This window comes from Rhipicephalus microplus, chromosome X (genome assembly GCF_043290135.1).
Source record: "Rhipicephalus microplus isolate Deutch F79 chromosome X, USDA_Rmic, whole genome shotgun sequence".
NCBI classification, from domain to species: Eukaryota; Metazoa; Arthropoda; class Arachnida; order Ixodida; family Ixodidae; genus Rhipicephalus; species Rhipicephalus microplus.
In genome coordinates, this window is record NC_134710.1 from 292,432,572 (window position 1) to 292,448,533 (window position 15,962).

The window sequence follows — 15,962 nt, forward strand, 5'->3', positions numbered from 1 at the left end:
GAAACACTACGTCTCGAGCTGCGAGAACTGCCAACGTCATAAACGACCTACCAGTGCACCGCATGGCCTTCTTCACCCCATAGAACCGCCTACTACGCCTTTCGAGCAAGTGGGCATCGACCTATTGGGCCCGTTTCCGCGATCTTCGAACAACAACCGCTGGATAATAGTGTGCGTCGACCACCTTACCAGATACGCCGAAACCGCTGTGACACCATCTTCTACAGCTGATGGCGTCCCTGCCTTTTTGTTACGCTCCGTTGTTCTTCGCCATGGTCGACCTCAAGTAATCATCAGTGACCGTGGTCGCCAATTCATCGCGGACGCTGTGGAAGAATTGCTTCGCCTCTGCACTTCACAGTTCAGACATTCGGCACCATACCATCCCCAGACGAATGGTCTTGTAGAACATACCAATCGAACTCTCACTAACATGCTCCCAATGTACGTCGTGTCCAATCACAAAAACTGGGATCAGATCTTACCATTTATTACTTATGCATATAATACAGCGAAGCACGAGACCACGGACTTAACGCCCTTCTACTTGCTCTACGCTCGATCACCACGCAGCTCCCTTGATACAATCCTCATATTTAAGCTCCATACCGATGAGTCCGTGGCCGAAACATTGTGCTGGGCTGAAGAAGCCCGCCAAATTGCTCGCTTGCGCACACTGGCATCACAAGATCGCTCCAAGCAACGATACGATCAACGCCATGATGCCATTTCGTTCCGCAAAGGTGAATTCGTGTGGTTGTGGACCCCCCAACGAAAACCTGGTTTATGTCAGAAGTTTTTACCGCAGTACACAGGCCCCTATGTCATTGTAGATTCCTTGACTGACTTGACGTACGTTGTGGCACGTTTGACGACACCTTCTCGTCGGTCAAATCGAACGCAGTTGGTGCACGTGGCTCGCCTCAAGAAGTTTCATCCCTCCAGTGACATAAACTCGCCCAGCGGGCTTCGTCTCTGAACCGGGGATTGCTACGGTATGAGCCGAGCCGGGCTGTAGTATGCCGGGTAGGTAGAAGAGGAAGACGACGTTGGCTGGTGCGGCCTGAGGACTCCATCTTTACCGAGACTGCCGAACTTCATCCTCACCCTGTAAATAAATCCACCTATCCTTTATTTCAACCGTAACAATATATATATAATTGGCTCTTTTCAGAGCCACCTTAGCGATGTAAAGATTGCAACGAGAATCTTGTTCTCCTGCCGTAACCCTCTCCGTCAGCAAAATATACCTGTAAAAAAAAAAAAAAGATGCATTTTTGCCTGCATTCGTTTTTCCGGATCGATGCCAGATTTCCCGGACATTTTCATGGTCTCTTGAGGGTCCGGAAAATCGGAACATCGACAGTAAATCCTACTGGCTCAGCAACTTAATTACCCAGTACAGCATGCTACCCAACAGCTAGTCGTTTGAGGCTCATACCCCATAGCTCTTTCTGAACCCCGCGACAGCTTGTCATGGTGGGGTTGTTCTGATGATGCTTTCCACTTTGGAAAATTTTTTTAGAAATGATTCCTAGGGTGAAATAAGGCACATTTTGTATTGTTTTACAGAGGAATAGATGGGGAATGTGTGTATAAAATTTGGGGTTAAAGTTCCTTATAGAAATTTTGCAGTGCATGTTGAAACTTTGAATGCAAATTTCTCAGTTTCACATTTTTTGCCAACCTGACCAGCCTTACAGAAGAAACATGACATTGGAGCTATGCTATTTTCTTGTGGCTAAGAGGGACATATAAAACTTTGAGTGATAATGTGAGCTAATCGAATTTCGAAATTATGGAGCATCAGTGCAAATGAGAATTTTTATATGATGATGTATTTCAATGACAACATAAATAGCATAGCTCCACATGGCAGGTCTTTGGCTACAGCTGCATTCTAAACAGAACCTAAAAATATTGAGGGAAAGTGCCTTAATGACTCGTAAGAGATTACATAATCAAATATTACTTATGTTCTCACAATTTGATTACTGGTTGATGTACATTAAAACTAATTATATTCTTTGAAAATAGCAAGAAGAAATACATATACACACCTAATTTTATTACAATATCTCCAATAATTAAAATTTTCATTTCAAGACCAGCGTCTCCCCTTAATGTCACTCCCACTCTCCCAGTGCCGACCGACCGCGTAGTATGGGAGAGTCATGTTAGGACATGAGAACATAACCAGGTTATAAAGCCCGCGCAATGGCGACGGGCTAGCCTCAGTTTCCACAGTTCACTGTTACATTACAAAAGATCAAATGATCTCTGCCTGTGGAGGAAGTGTGTAAGTGTACATGATTGAGCTGATCAGCCACTGTGATAAGAGGCCGGATTTATAAGCACTATAAAACCGGGGTGTAGGTGCCAAAAATAGGTGGGCAAAACACCGTTTTAGGCCACCAAAATTGTAAATATAGGCATAATAAGCTTTTGACAAGATTCAAAATTTTCAAGAAATACATATAAGATCTGTGCTTACGACAGGAAAGCAATCAGAAATGTTTTAGTTTATAGTGGTACAAAGGCCCCAATCGTTTGGCATAGCCATGCAATTTTTTTCCTGCAGGTTTTGCAGAATACGGTCTCTCCTTCTTTAGTAGGACACGGTGAGAGTAGTATCCACTATCGAATAAGCACCCTTCTGTCTCTTTTTGGCATGGCTGAGAGGGGCAACACAGGAGAAAATAACCAGAGTGCGAATAGGCCAGAAGAATATTTTTGCCTCGTATTAAGCAGCCAGGAAAGCGTAGCACCTGAGAACGTAATGTGTGCTGTGTAGGGAGGAGCTCCATTGTATTGTGCTCTGCACTACTAATCAAAGCAACCCCCATTAGTTCAAACCCCGTAGCCCCGGTTAATTCAGATTTCTATCGCTTCTGAGTTTGAATTAAAGAGTTGGACTGTATATTCATCACCCTGTGGCTGTATGATTTGCAATAACTTCAGTTAATTTTATCTCTTAGGTGGACCATATGACAACTGGCGACCATCTGTGGCACCTGTGTACTATGGTAGCCAGGTTCCTGACTTTGGTAGGGCCGCTGCCAGCTATGATCAGCGGTTGGATTTCCCTTCAAAAAGACCTGACAAAGAGGAAACTGCTTTTGAGAGCCGCTCACGTGGTGATTCATTTAGAAAGTGAGTGTTGTTTGGCTTTGATTTGTTGAAATTCAGGCATTTGCTCGGACTTGTGTGTCAGTATGGTCACCTTTTGCCTAGAAGGACAATCTTTATGGTTTCAAGCTTTTCAGAGCGAGTATAATCTGTTTCTCGTAATTTCATTCTTTTATCTAATGTTCAATATCTAAACCTGTTTGTCTGTTAAATTGAAGGCAAAAAAAAACTTTTTACATAAGAGTTAATGAGCACGTCCAAAACTTCAATATTATCAACATCAGTGCTCTGCTAATCGAGAAATTAAGGTTATTGTCGACATTGTATGTGCCACAAGTGGGATAGTTTGGAATGATCGCGATGTCAAGAGTCCAGAGTACAGTTAACTCAAGTAGAGTGGACTCCCAATAAACGAAACTCGCTTAAACGAAAATGCCTTATTAACGGAACTAAACGGGCTCATATGGCTGGATTTCTATGTGTTGTGCAGTAAAATTCATCGGTGAATCGAAACAGTGCTTATTAGTCAAAAATCTAAACACAGCATAGACTAGCTCATGCCTAATGTAGTCTCACAACCATGGCAACACCTCGAGATCGAGACAAGCCAATCCAGTAGCCATTTTTCGTTGGGGCTGTGGGAGCTGAGTCGATGAGCCAACTGTGCGTTAGGCCTATTTGTGCGGCTAAGTGTGGTGGATCACGGTGTTATTTCAGCCCAATGGAAAGGAAGCGGCCGCACCATGCACTCTCGCTTGAAAAAAAAGCTGCGAATTCTTCAGGAGCTCGATCGAAGCGGCCTGCCCACGACGGGGGTGGCGAAAAAATGCATCTTGAAATAGGTGCTGTCGCTTATCTGGAAAGACAGAGAAAAGATTGAAGGCACTGTTAAAAACGGGATCTTACATCTATTTGGATGCGGATGCGGATGACGCCTTAAGAAGAACTAGAAGAAGTTCTTTTTTAGTGGTTCAAGCGTGCACGGAGTTCCAATTTGCCCATAAGCGAACAGATTCTCGAGCAGAAAGCTCGTCCTAAGCGACAGATGGCTCAGCTGCTTCAAAACACGCCGTGGCCTAGTCTTAAAGCAATCTTGGGTGAGAGTGGTGCAGTCAACAGGGACATTTGCACCGACTGGCAACAGTGGCGGCTTAAGGAAATTTTGATGAGCTTCGAGCCACGAGACGTCTTCACCGTCGACGAGATGGGTCTTTATTGTAAGCCGCTTTTATCGAAGACTTTCACCTTCAAAAGCGAAGCCTGTAGTGGAGGAAAACGCAGTAAAGATGGCATCACTGTGCTGGTGGGTGCAAACATGGCAGGAGATGAGAAATCGAAACTGTTTGTAATAGGAAAATCAAGGCACCCACGTTGTTTCAAAGGTGTTCGACAACTGCCCGTTATATACCATGGGAACGGAAGAGAGTGGGAGACCATGGTAATTTTGGAAAACAGGGTTCGGGAGGAAGACGCAAGATTTACGAGGCAAGGCAGGAAGGTTGTATCCCAAGACAGCGCAGGGCAGGGAACTGCATAGATTTCGCGATCGCAAAATCTCAGCGAAACCAAGCGGACACACCTTCACCCTTCGCTCATTCGCCTTCGTAAACTGAACATGACATGTGATCTTCGTTCCACTGCTCGCGCGATCATTCTGCGCACGGAGGAGATAGTAAACGTAATGGTGCCTGATGGGCACAGACTCCACCGAACTCTCACCCTGACAGTGCACTTCTAGCCGGCGCCTTCTTGTTCTAAGTCTGCTTTTGACTGCATCCAAAAGCTCATTGCGAGGACGGTTTCAGACGGGAGTTTCTGGACATTGTGGGAATTGAGGCTAGCCCGCTGTCTTTGTGCGGGCTTTGCCGCCTTTTCTGCCGTTCTCATGTCCCGACATGTCTGCCCTCCTTTGCTGTCTGCCGTGGTGGGTGAGTGGAGTGACGTTTAACTCCCTCACCCGGTAGCGAATGTTGACTGTGGCGCCGCGCGCGGAGGCTCCCGAGAGGTTTTCGCGCGCTGCGTCAGGAGCAGACAGATACTCTCCGGGACGGCAAACAGTGAACCACGCAATCTTTTCCGTCCGTCGACTCCCGTCACTCGGGGCTCGTCGGACTTCGCTGACGGCGCCTCGCGCCCGAGGCGAACGCTCACCTTTTGTTGCCCCGCTGCGTACGCACGGTCGAGGGGTGGTACGGTGTCCTAGTGCGTGGCCTGGCTACGCCGACCCGTCTCCCTCCGAAGCCAACGCGAGCGCCTTTGCCCTCGCTCGAGCAACCGGGCCTTGGTCCCGGTGTCTCCATGGATCACCTTTACCGCGGAGACGTGCTCGTGGCACCCTGTGTAGTACTTTGTGCCCGTGGCGTGAATAAGCCTATTTGCTTTCCCGCCGCGCCTTTTGCAACGGGCTGTACTGCGTTGGTGTTGCCACAATAAAGTGTTGAGACTTTGAGCAGTATCGTGTTCTCGCCACGGCGACGGTTAACGCGTGCCCTGCGGCTCGCTAAGACCGGACCCACGCTGGTGGCCGTACTCCTTCGGGATACGTGTACACCACAACATCTCACGCGTGGATAAACTACTGGTGCAAAGCACTAACACTGTACGTCGAGAAACATGCATGAGTGCAAAAGTAGACGTACACAATCGGACAGCCGTGACATTGAACGCGCAGAAGAAAAAAAAATGCGTCGATCACGCCAGCTAATGGGAAGTGTGGAACAATGGAGGGTGCGCAGTTCCATGCGCACCCTGCATTGTCTTGGTACTCTTGAAAGGTACGCCGCCGGCCATGTCAGCTAATGGGAGCCTCAGTACGTGCCGTGTGAGAGCCAATTGGCAACGTGGGAATGGCCTAAAAAAACCCACGAAGGCAGCCATTTTGCTTAGATGGCGTCATATTGCGATGGTGTAAATTACGCACAAAGGAAATAGCTTCAAATCTGCCTCAAGAAGGTGGCGCTCGGCCCGCTGCAACACTCATGGCGTGCGTGCGAAGTTTGAACAAATTTCGTTATTTTCGGGGCATTTTACTGCTGCGGGGGCGCTTTGAAGGCCCATTGCGTTTCCTGATCGAATTTGTAGCAATTTGAGAGTGAGTGCTCAGAGGTATAAACGCCCCACAAAATATCAATTTTTTGGCCATTTTTGATCGTTTTAAGACCTGCGTCCCCCCCTTAACGAGGTTTCACTGTATGCTGCAGGTCTATTCAAGGAAAATGGAAGCATAACATTTCCTTTTGCATATTTTTCTTTTGCAGAGAGAGAGACTTTGAGGACAAACAGCAGCGTGAAAAACGTGAAAACAGGGACACTATAGGAGCCTGGTCCAGCACAAGAGAATATGATCAGAGAGTTCCTAGAGTAAGTATTTGTGCCTTGTAAGGATTGGATTGAGAACTGAAACCACCTAAGCATGTTCATGTTTTGATGTTCTCTCGCTTAGGAGTAATACACTCTTGGCCAATACTTTAGCTAAAAAAATTTTATTGCACAATGCCTTTCCACCAGATTTGTTTCAACTCTGCAAAGGACTGCTGATGACGGTTACAGTTCAATCTGGATATAACGATGTTGATAAATTCCCGGAAAAAAATTTTTATCAAGAGGATTTCGTTATATGGAGCTGCGGTACGAAAATAATGAACTTGGAGCAATAATGAACTTGGATTTTAAGAAGGGCGGTCATGACCGCTGGCACGCTTGCTATCTCGGCGAGTAAATCAGTGCACTTTGAACACGAAGAGACTGTATGAAAAGAGCACTTCTCCCTGGATCGGCCGTATTTGCTCACACCAGCGTTTTGTAGGAGTACCGCAATATCGGATCCAAAAGAGTTGGCTGCCACTTTTACTTCTTATAACATTAATTTTTTTGCTATTACATTCGTTGCATTGCATTCAGCGCAGCGTCGTTCAACCCCCGCGCATGTGATCTCGGCGACAAGAATGGCGGCAACGTTGGGTTGTAGGGTGTAAGCCCGCTTGTGCGCCTCGAGCTCACCCACGCCGCCGCTTCGTCGAGTCGACGGTGGGGCAGCTGAGCATGATACATGCTCGTATCAAAATGCTTAAATGTGGAGTGAAATTCCTAGATTGTTCGTGACAAAAGTTCATTATATCAAGGTTGTCTCCCGCTGTTACTTTGTTACATAGACGTCGCAAATACAGTGAAATCTCGGTAAAACGAACCCCACATTAACGAACTTTTCAGATTAATAAACTTTTAAAAAATCCCGTGCGAACTGCTAATACCGTATTTACTCGCGTAATCCTCACACTCGCATAATTCTCGCACCCCCAACATCGCCCAACAATAATATTTCTTTTTTTCCTCGAGTAATCATCGCACCCCCGAAAACTGCTGCAATAATGTCGTCTGCTCTTTCCAGCCACTGATGATGATAGCACACGCCATCTGGCACCATCTGTTAAGCATCAAGCGTACAATTGCTACAATTGCACGGAGATTCAATCCAATTCAAGCCAAGCCGACGTGGCCAGTGTGCGTTGCGGCGTCTTGTGTATGTTGCGTCGGTAACCTTGTCAAGTTATGAGGCGGTACTGAAGCTGTACGGCTGCTTTCAAGTTGCAAGTGATAGATCATGCAATAAAGAATGCCAACAAGGCTGCTGGTAGGCCTTTCGGAGTCAACGAGTTTTGTGTTCGCTACTGGTGACGGCTGCTGAAAGCCACACAGGCGCGTTGGGCCTGCCGTATGCCTAAAACTGGGATTGATGGTAAACTTTATTTCTTAAGAAGGAAACTGCGGACAATTCTGTTAAATAGCCATGAGGCCAATACTGACGTCCCACGCTTAACCTTTTGAGGGCTCCTGTTGAGCGACAAACGCTACCGCTACGCCCGCAACGTCCGCAAGCTTTGCGTATGGTATTCTAATTCTCGACTATTTGCTTCCACTTTTTGTGTCTCAAGTAAATCTTGTCTTGTGTTGAACCTCTGCTTTTATTGTTGAGGTAAGTTTTAATTAGTATTTCTTAAAGGTTGCTGTTAGTTGCTGGTGTGAGAATCCCGATTTGCGGCCACTTCGTTTTCCTTTAGGGGCGAAGCTCCTTATGGCGTGGCTTGGGCGTCCCTCGTATGTAACCACCAGTGGCACATACCCGAAATAGGTATAACACTTGACCTCCAAGGTGGTGCCAGTGAGAGATTTCTTCTGTGCGTTGTTTAACAATAAAAAATAGTGCTCAATGTACATGCCAATGGCTGCTAATGGGGAATGAGAGACATGAGCATTCGGCTTTTAGTCAACGCGCACGCTGCGATCCCCATTAGCAGCCATTGGCATGTACATTGAGCACTATCGGACAAGAAAGGGATGCTACATTATACTCGCTGGGTGTAACCTCCTTAGCTTTAGAAAGGTTTAGCGAGCGTTGAGCCGCAGTGCCATGAATACAATGAACTTGTATATACCATGAATGAACTCAAGGTGGTTAAAAATGAGAAGTAGATACGAAGCGCAAGCCGTAAGAAAGTAAAAGCCGAATTCTCCCGTCTCTCATTTCTCATTAGCAGCCATTGGCATGTAAATTGAGCCCTATCTGACAGGGAAAGGTTGCTACGTTATACTCGCTGGGCGTAACCTTCTTGGTTTTCGAAAGGTTTAGCGAGCGTTTGGTCGCAGTGCCATGAATACAGTGAACTAGAATATAGCATGAACTCGAGGTGGTTAAAGGTGGGAAGTGGACCCAAAGCGCAGGCCGTAAGAAAGTGTGCCTGTGCCACCTCTCGTTTAGTCCTTGGAATGTCTGCTGGATGGCGGTGCTTCTATATGGGGAATATATGATAAAAAGATGCGAGATGGTGGGACTTGGAGTGTTGAATAGATGAACGAACGGACACACACAGATGCATGGATGGACGCATGAACGGATGCAGGGGCGGATGCATGAAAGAACGCAGGGACGGGCGCACAGACGCATGGACGGACGAATGCTTCGCCCCACTCTCCATCATTCACTCCGTGGATATGCTGCCATTTTTTCGCTCTGTACGTTTTCGTAGAAAGTTTTCCTCGCGTAATTCTCGCACCCCCCAACTTCATCGGTTTTCCGGCAAAAAAAAAGTGCGAGGATTATGCGAGTAAATACGGTAGTTTCAATGTAAAACTATTTCGCTACTACGTACTTCAGAATACAGAACTTTTCAGAATAATGAGGGTTAATTTAGTTCGGCGTTATATTAAGAACGCCTCAGTACTACGAACTCATGTTCTGAAATCCGTTGCTACTCTGGAGCGGTACGCAATCAGACGACAAAGCAAACGGATGCCTTGCAGAAGTGTGGCAGTTTGGGCTAGTTGGTATGACATGACGATAGTTATATAGCGCGAGAACGAAACGACGACAGAGCGCTCATGTCCTTCTTGTCTCTTTGTCGTCGTTCTGTTCTAGCGCTATAACTGTCTGCTTCTCGGAAGACGCGCGAGAATGCGGAGGGGGGGGGGAAACGAAAGGGCGACCTTCTTTTCTTTTATATTATTGAAGCGCCGACGCTGCAGGTTTACAGGCGCAGAGGTGAGGGCAACATCGGAGGCCAAGGTTAGTGAGGCAGAGTGGGAGTCGAGAAGCAGGAAGCATAGGCGAAATTTTTTTTATCACTTTTTTTCTTTGGAAGAGGCGATGATAGCTGCGACGCTTCGGGTTTTTCTTTTTTTGTCACTTTTACATGTGCTCTAGGACTAGGAGGCCTTGTTGGTCAGTCTTTCTTGTTCATCTCTTTTCGGTGATTACTTATCGCGTCTGCAAAGCAAGTCGGCGTTCGCGCTGTGGTGCTACTAATGAGTTTCTCTGCCTGCGACAAAGAAGCGGAATCAGTTTTCGCTGAGAAATTGAATATTGTTTGCCAACTGAAGGCAAAAAGCAGGCTGTTGTCACCAAAGAACTGAATCACACCACAGGAATGTGGATATGCTGGGGCCCTTCGCGATGCAAAATTTGTGCTGCACGCCTAAATCTTCAAAGTATATGTGCATTTTCTGGTGTTCACTTGTGCATTAGTTTTTTTCTCATTAAAACCCGAGTTCAAGGACCCACCGTTGTAAAGGTTAGTCATTTTGGTCGGTGGACAATGAGTATTTATGGTTAATTTTTGGGTTTTCGCTATAAACGACCTTTTAAAATAACGAATTGCCACGGCCCCCTGAAGTTCCTTATACCGAGATTTCACTGTATATGTGCTTATATGGAGCAACGGCGGGGAATAAAAAAACTACTATATATTGAGGAATTTGTTATATGGAGGTTCGTTTTAAGCAAGTTTAACTGTACTGTATATGTTGGAATTTAACATGTAGGAAATGTTGTAGGCCCGTGTGCTCAGATTTGGGTGCACGTTAAAGAACCCCAGGTGGTCTAAATTTCCGGAGCCCTCCACTACGACGTCTCTCATAATCATATAGTGGTTTTGGGACGTTAAACCCCACATATCAATCAATCAATCAATCGAATTTAACATGTATCTTTTTTTTTCCGAATAAAGTAGGACTTCTATTGTAGATCTTTGAGGACAGCATGTGCATTTGTGTAATTCAGGTGCAGTCTTGTTTATAAAGTTGTAACACACTGCCTGAGTAAGCCTGCTTCATTAATCTGCTCTCTTTTATGGGAGGTACCGTAAAAACTTATACAGTCGGAGCACGGTGCAAGAATACTTTAGGTGATCGAACGCCGCGAAGCGAGCGCTTAGCGGGGAGCGACCGATTATGTTCTTGTTTACAGCGTGCCGATAGATGGCTCGCTGCACTGAGGACTGTGGCGGGCTGCTGGCGAATTCCGCAAAGCACATCCGGCAAGTTTGCCACGGTTTGCAAATCTGAGAAAACTGGGTGTTCACGCGATATCAACCACAGCACACGCATAGGCAGCACGGTGAAATAGGGGGTAATAAGGGAGGAGCTGAACAGTGAACTAAGGGTGTGGTCACGATTGCTGGCGCTTTATGTCTGCAAGCATCAGTGTGCTTTCAATGCGAAGAGATTGTTTGAAAAGAGCACTTTTTCCTGGAGTGGCTGTATTTTTTGCTTACAGCAGTGTTCTTTAGGAGATTCGCGATTGCATTGCATTCAATGCGCTGTGTTGTTGTTGCCAGAGCTAATCGGCTTATTGCGAAGGCTATGGTCCTTCGAACTCGCAGCGCATTCGGAAACGCGTGATAAGTCGACCTCGGAAGATTTGTCGTAGTCATTACCATGGTCTTTGAGGGTTGTCTCCTTGCTAGTGACGCTGCGGTATTCCTCATTAAAAAAAAATCAATGCTGAGCATGGTCTGGGGCCACACCATAACGCGTGCACTGAAACCATGCATGCGTGCACGACGACGAAAGTGAAGAGCGGACGACGCGGATACCGTGGAAAACTATTCGGTGAAGTGTCTTCCATATCCAGTGCGGCCCCACATATGCGACGCTTACTGAAAGCTTGGCACTGCCAACTCAACAGTAGTTTTTGTTTGTTTGTTTTCAGTTTGGAGGAGCAGGGCACATCAGCGCATGTGCTTGCGGCGGCAAGAACGGCGGCAACCCTGGCTCATGGGACGCAGGCTCGCCTTGTGCTCACCCGCGCACAATAACAAGCGCCCGCATTGTGCGCCGTGCGCACCGCCGTCGCTTCGAGCTTTGTCGGCGGTGGGGCACCCGCAAATAATGCATGCATGTGCCAAAATGCCAAAGTCTGGGGCAAAATTTCTAAATTGTTCGTGAGGAAAATTTGTTATATCAACGTTATCTCCCTCTGTTACTTTGTTACATAGAGGTCGCAAATACATGTGCTGCTATGGAGTAACGGTGGGGAATAGGAAACTTTGTTATATTGAGGAATTTGTTGTGTGGAGGTTCATTATAAACAGGTTTAACTGTAATTAGTTTCTCCTTGAAGGGGTGCTGTAACATATTTATAGGCATTGATCGGTTGGCCTCATTTAATAAATTTATTGTCTCATGGGTAAACTGCTGCAGAAACTTCTGCAATATCAAGTGGCAGTATGCATATGAAGTGCGAGAAAACATTGCTGTTAGTAATGATTTCGAAGTATTCGGAATGAGCCATTAGGTGTATATTAATCCACATGTAACCGCCTGTGAAAGGGCTTTCTCTGCAGTGTAGGGGTGCTAAGCTGTCACTCAACAGTTGACGATCATTTTCCTGACTGAGAACTGCATCATCGTCCAACTCTGAATACTTGAAAGCAATATTGGGTTAAGGTCAGCTGCCTTTGACCTGAAAATTAATTGCAGCTTTTTTTCATAGTCATCAGTGTCTTGCAGCTGCTGCGTTTTTACACTTGTACAGACTGTGCAGATGGAGTGGGTGGCATTGGAGCCATATCAGCAGATCTGGTTTTGCACGTTAACTGACAAGCAAGAAACCCGGAAAGGTTTAGTTGCAGAAACTGCCAATGTAAACTCAAAATCCAGAAGGGAGCGATGTTAGGCTAGTTCATGTTTAAGGGGGACACTGTACTTGAGACGAAATGTCAGATATTTTCAAGCGTTCATAAAGATAATTCCCAGTGTGATTGAGTTTTTGATGCTGATTTCAAAAATGCAATGACTGTTCCTCTAAACCAATTAGTTTTTGAGATACATAAATTTAATTACGTCTTTTTTGCTGGTATAATGAGACAGGAAATTTGTATTGCAGAGCTACTATTGGCACATGCCTGTATACCAAATAACATAAGCTACACAACGGTAGGGGTGCTTTTTTTATTTGATAATTTTAGCAAGGTTTGTTGCACCTTGCACTTCAGTGTTGCAGACATGCCCACTTTATGCTCCAATTTCTGGCAAAAATTAAACTTTTTAAGGTCTTAATCAAAAATTCACACTGACCATTGTGTAAACCGAAGATACAGCTACATGTCACAATAAAAATGACAGTCCTAGCTGCTCTGCTGGCAGATATATCTTTTAGACAAGTTTGCAACTGCAGCAAAATTTGAATCCTGAGAAATCATGCAAAAACACAAGAAGTCCATTTTGGGCAGACAGTAGCATGGAAAAGCTGTTTATTTACAATGATTTGCAAATTCAGCTTTCTCAGTAGGCACCAGGCATGTAGTCATTCTGTTTTGCGTCACCTAAATGGCGTTTTTTCAATGCCCGCTGCACGTTTTCCGCAGAGGCACACTTGCGAGCTGATGCGGTCCCCTTGGGCTCGTCTGCCGACTAGGCCGCTTACCAGTTCGGTGATGCCTATGTGCGACGAATGTGTGCGCGTAATCCGCGATCCGTCCTATAATAAAGTGGTTTTCTGGCTTGTCCAGATTGAGTTGCTGATGTCGCAGACCGAACTCGTGCACTCGCTCATCAATTTCAAGGCTCCAAGAGCAGCGAGGTGTTAGTTTCCTTTTCACGTAAGATTGCCACATTTTCGAGTGGAGGCCGCGGCGCAATATGTTCGTCGCTGCGGACGCGTCGTTACGAGCACTCTTCCTGTTGCCAGTAGCCCTCATTGCGAGGGTGGGGAGCACGTTCACCGTAAACGGATTGATTTTCTGCTGTTTGCCGACACGCGGCGAACTCCACTCTGGCGACCCGTCACGCAGTTCACGTCAGACGGGAGGAACCCGCGGCATCGGCGCGTTTAGCGATGAGTGAATGCAGGAACAGCGCAACCTAGAAGTACTTACTTCGTAACTACGGAAGCGAAAAAAAAAAAAAAAAAAACAAGGACAGAAAAGAGTGCTGATTGGGAGGAACAAAAGAGCAAGAAAAAGAAGCAAGAATGGGGCTGCGCTTCGGTTCCATCGTTGCAAAGATTGCCATCTCTCGTAGCTTCACTTATGCTTTTTTTTACTTGCCGTCCTGTAACTGTTGAAGCTCCAAAACACTTAGAAGTGTGGCAGCTTGGGCTAGTTCGTATGGCATGACGATAGTTATAGCGCGAGAACAAAACGACGACACAGACAAGGACACGCAAGACACGAGCGCTCGTGTCTTGCGTGTCCTTCTTTTCTCTGTGTCGTCGTTTTGTCCTCGCGCTATAACTATCGTCCAAAACACTGCCGTTTTCAGCGAAGTCGTCGACAACCGACGGGCTCGTACGTGAGTTAGGCCTACACCGGTTACACGGCGCCGTTGAACGCCGTGAGTTTGCTATCCTCTCTGTCCGGAGTGATAGCGGTGCTCTTTCTGAAGTTCACAGCGAATGAACGATCGCCACACCCGCTTCACAAATTACCGTGTTTACTCGTTTCTACCGCACCCTCGATTGGAACGCGCCCCCAATTTCCACGGCAAAAAAAAAAAAAAAAAAAAAAAAAAACCGCAAGACATCGATTGCAACGTGCACCCATTTTTCTCGCTGGCCCGCACGATCACACCACTCGAAAAAACGACTCCTTTCGGGAGCGTCTTCCATTCAAGGGGGGACGTGCCTTTGAGAATGAACTTTCTTGTTTCTGGTCGGATGATGATGAAAATCGGCACAGGCACTAAGAATGGCCTCACCGTGCATCCACAAAAATCTCGAGGCGATAGCACAAATACTTAATGAGAGACAAATTATTTTTCAATTGAACCTCGTGGAGGGGCTGGAGGATTTATAAAATCACAAAAATGGTTGGTAATTGCTGTATCCACAGCCAAATGTATGTTGAAGGGGGCTGCGTTCTCAAAATAACTTATTTGCAGCACTAAAACTTGTAGTTTACATTTTCTCCAGCGACACTGCAATGAGCACACTTGCACTGCAAACAAGAATCTCTATAAAAAATTCTTTAAGGAGTACAATGATCGCAGCCCCCTGAAGCACACTTCAAGGAGCATTACAAAATAAACGGAATCAAAATCCGTACAGTGCTTGCCCAGATATCTGCTCCACGAGCTGAGTATAATGCCAAAAAAACAGTATTGAGAAAACTGCGTTTAAAGTTTCAACTTCTTTTTACGTCTATAAAACACCTAAAGATTGTGATCTTGGGTTTGTCTTGTGATATTTGACTTTTCAGGTATCTGGTCTCTGACCAGTGTGCCTTGGTTGCCCTTTTTTTCCCCCCATAATTTTTTTTCATGTTTTACAAAGAACAAGTATGGATTTCAAACCAAGTTCTTTGTATGAAGGAGTGGTGTGATAGGCATGACAGAAAAGATTGTAATTGAATGAAACCATATACTGAATTGATTACACATATTTCTTGTGCCGAATTTGTAATTAGCGTAATTATGTTCTTGATTATAAGTATTCACTGAACATTTCTTTATTTAGAGAGGTTTATTGCACCAGAAAAATGGATCACACCATGACAGCCTATGCCTTCTTCCCAAATAACAAAGTTATGGGCAGAAAACTGGTGGCACAGGAATTTTTAGCAGTATATTTAATGACGTAAAACGGGCATATAAAAATTCTTGCCCCTGATTCATACGTGCTCTTTTGCTGCTCTAGCTGTGAAACGCATCATCATACAGCCGGTCGCGGAAACTCTAATCTACAGCAATTCATTAACCTCGAAACATTCATAGACGTTCGTGGCAATATCAAGCACGGCTCCAAGCACGTCTGAATCGCATCACAAAAGCTTATTGACAGCACTCCATATTGACCGTGGGGTGCGCGGCCGCGTGGACAGTGCAGCCGGCGCGTAATGCACTTGCCGGCGGCGTTCGATGACGATGTGCGAAATGTGTAACTAAGAAGACAAAAAATCTGCACGCACTGCACTTGGCATCGCATTTTCGAATGACGACGCGCGAAACTGCTAGCCGCTGTTCCGAGCTATCCATGGCAGTGAAGGGGGGGGGGGGGGGGGTGACGAGCTTGACTGTGTTGTCCTCTGCAGATGCGTAAAATGCCCGTACGTGATTCAGAGGAG

The 15,962-nt window shown here is 46.0% G+C and overlaps 1 protein-coding gene across 9 annotated transcripts in view; it reads left to right on the forward strand.

The window, feature by feature from the left end:
- The window catches only part of LOC119161406 (uncharacterized), a 201,196-nt gene that overhangs the window by 87,865 nt on the left and 97,369 nt on the right, over positions 1–15,962 (forward strand). For all 9 annotated transcript variants that reach the window (XM_037413853.2, XM_037413856.2, XM_075879330.1 and 6 more), the window contains exons 12-13: positions 2,979–3,153; positions 6,387–6,489. In XM_037413853.2, the coding sequence (XP_037269750.2) occupies positions 2,979–3,153; positions 6,387–6,489 (278 nt within the window). The remainder of the gene's footprint in view (positions 1–2,978; positions 3,154–6,386; positions 6,490–15,962) is intronic.